Below are 5,307 nucleotides of genomic sequence, written 5' to 3' on the forward strand. Positions count from 1 at the left end.
ATAACCCTTTTTACTCTAAACTTTTTAAATTTGGATTCATCAGGACTTAGTGCTGCGGAAAGGCATATGTGTCCAAAAAATGTACATAAGCCCAAGGTACTTTGGAAGGATATTCTAACAGGACAATGGAAAGGTCCTGACCCAGTAATTGTCTGGAGTCGGGGGTCTGTTTGTGTGTTTCCACAGGGAGAACAGCAGCCGATTTGGATTCCAGAGAGATTAACCAAGGTCCTGACCCAGTGATTGTCTGGAGTCGGGGGTCTGTTTATGTGTTTCCACAGGGAGAACAGCAGCCGATTTGGATTCCAGAAAGATTAACTAAAGCGATTTCTACAGACCAAAAAGAAGATGATTTGGCTCAAATCCATAACAACTGATATCCAAAACTCCAGTTTGGCTATTCTTACATCTGCAACAGAACCAGGATGCTTTTTTCAATATCTATTTTATTATTGCCCTTTGCCGTATCATGAAGTTCTATTTTTGTTTTTTGAGCTCTTACAGACCTAGGTTAATGTTTTGCTGATCAGTTCTATTTTTTTTTTGACTATAGAGTTTTTAAACATTGCAATGGAGATTTCACCTGTAAAAAGTTATAAGGCCTTTACTATAATGTTATGTGTTGTATGTATTATATTATGTGTGCACACTTGTGTTTTGTGTTATATGTTTGAATGTACGTATGTCCATATATCATATATGATGAGCGCTCATGATAAAATGGATCCAAATATTTTTTTTTCACGTGATTTATATGGTTTAATTTAAATTGGGTAAACAACTGTTGAGGATTGTTTTAATATGTAAACAAAAAAGAAGGTTAACAGATCTGTTTGTTTACTTTCACCTTTCCTTTTCATTATATTTAATAATTCTCTTAAAGACAATGTAAATTGTTAAGAAAATTGTTTTCTTTTAGTGCCTTCTGGAATGTTACATAATTTTTTCTTTAGCCATTATTGCCAGAATTCCTATCTTCATCCCAGTGCTGGTGAAGTCAAAGATAAAACCAATCTACAGCTTCTACAATAGCCATCATTGAACTGCTTGCAGAACTTGCCTGGGCACATTGTGAGCTCACCTGTATGCATTGTGAACTATCTGTTGGTGCAGCGACTTGTGGTAGTGTTGGGGTATTTTTGCTGATGATGTCATTGGTGGTACAATTTTTCCAAAAGGAGCCGTCAATTGGCTTGGTGTATCTTCCTCCCTTCTGCTTGTCATGATCGTCCAGCTAAAATTTGGGGGCCAACAGAGGTGAGGCAAAGAACCTCACCCCCCCGCTGGTACAAAGACCTCTCCACAGGTGTGGCTGTATACTGGACCGGTAGTCAGTGACGGGTAAGATCCAATTGCAATTGGACAACCTAAGGCAGGCACGGTCCCTAAGCCACATGCTTGTTGTTTTAACAGAGAGGGGGAGATGTTGAGAGCCACAGCCGAAGGGGCCCCAGCAAACTTCCAGCTGCCAGCAAACTTCCAGCTGCCGGCTGATGATTGGCTCACAGCGGCCCCAGCAACATCTAGCTGATTGGCTCCTCTGTGGTGATGCTCATTGGGCTGTTTCCCTGCCCTTTCAGACCACGGAGCTGCTCATTGGGGGACTTTTTTGGCTCCGCCCACGTGACCCAGCCAATCGGCCTCAAGAGCAGGAGGATTGTGGGGGGTGGAGAGAAGCTTGTGTGGGGAGAGGGAGGCTTGTGGAAAGCCGGTGGTGGCAGTTGAGGCTCTGAGGGTTTTTCCTGAGAGGCTGTTTTGTTTGGCGTGTGTGGTTCTAAAAATAAAGTTAGTTTCTTTTGACAAGTGGCTCCTTATTGTGCCCAGCCAGACTGCAGCAATTAATTGGACTTTACACCATGGCTCACAATCCTAATATGACCCATTTGAAGATTAATCAGCCAGTTACTGCCCTTCCTCCCCTTTGGATAAGATATGACAGTTCAGATCCTGAAAGTACCTGTTGGCTAGGAGCTGAGCTCATCACAACAAATGACAGTATTACAGGAATTGTCTTGTATGTGGTTAGTTGTAAAGCTGATAAAAATTATTCTGTAAGTCTGGAAAACCTAAAAAATTTACACAGGAAAAGACATCACTTGTCTACTGTAACAGCCAGAGGCTTTGCCCAGTATGAGCTCTTTAAGTCCACTGTTTTGGATGATATAGTCACCCCATCACAAACTACAATCACTTTGGATATTTCCTGGAGTCCTGTCGATGAGATTCTTCAAATTCCCCCACTCTCTTCAACTGCAGTTCTGAATATTAAAGTGGAATCAGGAGAGCCCAGAGGTTGTTTGAATCATCTTCACAGAGAACTGAAATTTGTCCTTGTTTTGGCTGATGGTTTGAAGACTGGTGTGACTGAATGGCTTGAGCCCCTGGAAGCAAAATCTGCTATTGAACTTGTGCAGGAATTTCTGAATGACTTAAATAAGCTGGATGGATTTGGTGATCCTACAAAAAAAGATGCAGAGACAGTGAATCATGACACTGCTGCAGTTAATAGGTCCGTACTTATCACAGTGCGGGGTGATCTTGATTTTGCTGAACAACTTTGGTGCAAACTGAGCAGCAGTGTGGTTTCATATCAAGACTTGGTGAAGTGTTTCATGTTGATCATCCAGAGTCTACAACGTGGTGATATACAGCCATGGCTCCATAGTGGGAGGCATCAGTATCATGAGGATCCCAGGGTCGTGGCAGCTGTTCGGGAAAGTGTCAACTACCTAGTGTCTCAGCAGAATATGCTTCTGATTCCTGCATCATTTTCACCATTGAAATAGTTTTCTACTGAAACACAAAAGATTTCATTAATTGGCTAAGATGTGTCTGCTAATGGTGCTTAAGTTCTTCCAAGAGAATTATTCTCACTTTTATTTTAATGAGGTGGTGTGCTCATCTTTTGCTACAGGCCCCAGACAAAATGATGGAATGTTCTATGAATTTCGTACCTATGCTCTTAAACCCTCAAAGGTGAATGAGTTCCTAGAAAACTTCAAGAAAAATGTGCATCTTCGGACAGCTCACTCTGAATTGGTTGGATATTGGAGTGTAGAATTTGGAGGCAGAATAAATAAAGTGTTTCACATTTGGAAGTATGATAATTTTGCTCATCGAACTGCAGTTCGGAAAGCCTTGGCTAAAGATAAGGAATGGCAAGAACAATTCCTCATTCCAAATTTGGCTCTCATTGATAAGCAAGAGAGTGAGATTACTTACCTGGTGCCATGGTGCAAATTAGAAAAGCCTCCAAAAGAGGGAGTCTATGAGCTGGCTACTTTTCAGATGAAACCTGGTGGCCCAGCTCTGTGGGGTGATGCATTTAAAAGGGCAATTAATGCCCATGTTGATAGAGGCTACACAAGACTAGTTGGTGTTTTCCACACAGAATATGGAACACTCAACAGAGTTCATGTTCTGTGGTGGAATGAGAGTGCAGATAGTCGTGCAGCTGGAAGTTTGCTGGGGCCCCTTCGGCTGTGGCTCTCAACATCCCAGGCAGACAAGGTGAGCGCACTGGGGCCAATTAAAGTGGGCTTCTTTTTTTTTTTAAGAGAGAGAGAGAGAGAGAGAGAGAGAGAGAATATTTTTAATATTTTTCAGTTTTCAGTGGACACAACATCTTTTTATTTTATTTTTACGTGGTGCTGAGGATCGAACCCATGCCAGGCGAGTGTGTTACTGCTTGAGCCACATCCCCAGCCCCAAAAGTGGGCTTCTTATACGCAACATTTAGATAGTTTGGTCTTGTTTTTGATAATATTTTTCTTTTAATTGGTGCTTTAAATCACTGACATTTAAGATTTAAGGATTATTGCTGTTAACTTAATATCTGCTACTTTTTTAGTGTTTTCTATTTGATGCTTAATTTTCAGTGAATTTTTATTTATAGATTTTTTAAAATCAGTGCATTATAGATATATATATAGAGAGAGAGGTGAAATTCACTGTGGTATATTTATATATGTACATAGGAAAGCAGGGAAACAAAAAAGATAAGAAGGGTGGTGATCCCTAATTCCCTTGTGGTGCTGGGGATTGAACTCAGAGCCTTATACATGCACGGCAAGCACTCTACCAACTGAGCTATATCCATAGCCCCTCTTTTTTCTTTTTTTATCTTTCACTTTTTCTGCCTCTTGTAGTTTTAACTGAGTACTTGCTGTATTAGTTGTATTTCTTTTTCGTTTTTTAAAATTTTTAGGTGGTTGTTTTGGAGTTTGCTATAAACATTTACACATAATCCAAGTCCATGTTTAAATAACACTATAACATCTCACAGGTAGTGTGAGTACCTTTTAATAAAAATACTAATTCTTCCCTCCCCTCCCTTGTATCATCGCTGTCTTTCATTTTCTTTATTTATAAGCATACACACACATAGACATATAACACATACATAATTAAATACAAAATCTCTGAATTTCCCAGAACTGTGGTTTAGTGTTTAACATTAATTTTTTAAATATATTTTTAGTTGTAGGTGGACACAATACCTTTATTTTATTTATTTGTGTGTGGTGCTGAGGATCAAACCCAGGGCATCACACACATTACACAAGCACTCTACTGCTGAGCCACAATCCCAACCCCTAGTTTCTAACATTAATTTGAGGGAAATTCTCAGTTATTATTGCTTCATAGATTGCTATTATTCCTTTCTTCTTCTAATATTCCTTTCACATGTATATTACACTGTTTGTAGTTGTTACACAGTTCTTGAATATTTTTTTTCTAGTGTTTTTCCTCTTTGCTTTTCAGTTTGGGCAGTTTCTATTGAGATATGCTCAACCTCATGAATTCTTTCCTTAGCCATGTCCAGTCCACTAATGAGCCCATCAAAGGTATTCTTAATTTTTTAGCATTTTTCACCTATATATTTTTAATCTTTCCCATCTGTTCTAACATATTGTCTACTGTCTACTTGATCCAGTAAACTTCTTAGCATATTAACCAGAGTTGTTTTAAATTCCATTCCATACATGAGTCTGGTTCTGATGCTCTGTATATTCAACTGTTTTTTGCCTTTTAGTACCAATAAAAGGAATTTGTTTGTTTATTTATTTAATTAATTTATGCTGTACTGGGGGGCCTCACATAGGCTAGGCAAGCAACTATATCCCTGAGCTACAACCCACCAGGCCCAAAGAACTTGTTTAAATAGGTTGCTAGTCATGCAGTGGTAAGGTGTGGAGGGAAAGTAAGTATTTTATAGTTCTATGAGTAGGTCTCAACCTCTTAGTTCCCTTGGACTGTGAACTTCACACACATTTCTCAGTTTTTACCCTTCTCTTTGGTGTGACA

At 39.5% G+C, this 5,307-nt stretch overlaps 2 protein-coding genes across 2 annotated transcripts; both read left to right on the forward strand.

Annotated features, from left to right (window-relative positions):
* The first annotated feature begins 261 nt into the window (after positions 1–261).
* LOC124077295 (protein zwilch homolog) lies at positions 262–2,789 on the forward strand. The gene has a single exon (XM_046421534.2). It carries the CDS (start codon positions 1,857–1,859, stop codon positions 2,784–2,786), a length of 930 nt encoding a protein of 309 aa, XP_046277490.1. The 5' UTR covers positions 262–1,856; the 3' UTR covers positions 2,787–2,789.
* A 25-nt stretch (positions 2,790–2,814) lies between these two features.
* LOC124077193 (protein NipSnap homolog 3A-like) lies at positions 2,815–4,246 on the forward strand. Its single transcript, XM_058572374.1, has 2 exons — positions 2,815–3,534; positions 4,208–4,246. Exons 1-2 carry the CDS (start codon positions 2,827–2,829, stop codon positions 4,244–4,246), a joined length of 747 nt encoding a protein of 248 aa, XP_058428357.1. The 5' UTR covers positions 2,815–2,826.
* Positions 4,247–5,307: the final 1,061 nt, after the last annotated feature.

The sequence above is a fragment of the Marmota monax genome, unplaced genomic scaffold (genome assembly GCF_021218885.2).
Source record: "Marmota monax isolate L192 unplaced genomic scaffold, Marmota_monax_Labrador192_F-V1.1 WCK01_AAM20220418_F8-fsc00258, whole genome shotgun sequence".
NCBI classification, from domain to species: domain Eukaryota; kingdom Metazoa; phylum Chordata; class Mammalia; order Rodentia; family Sciuridae; genus Marmota; species Marmota monax.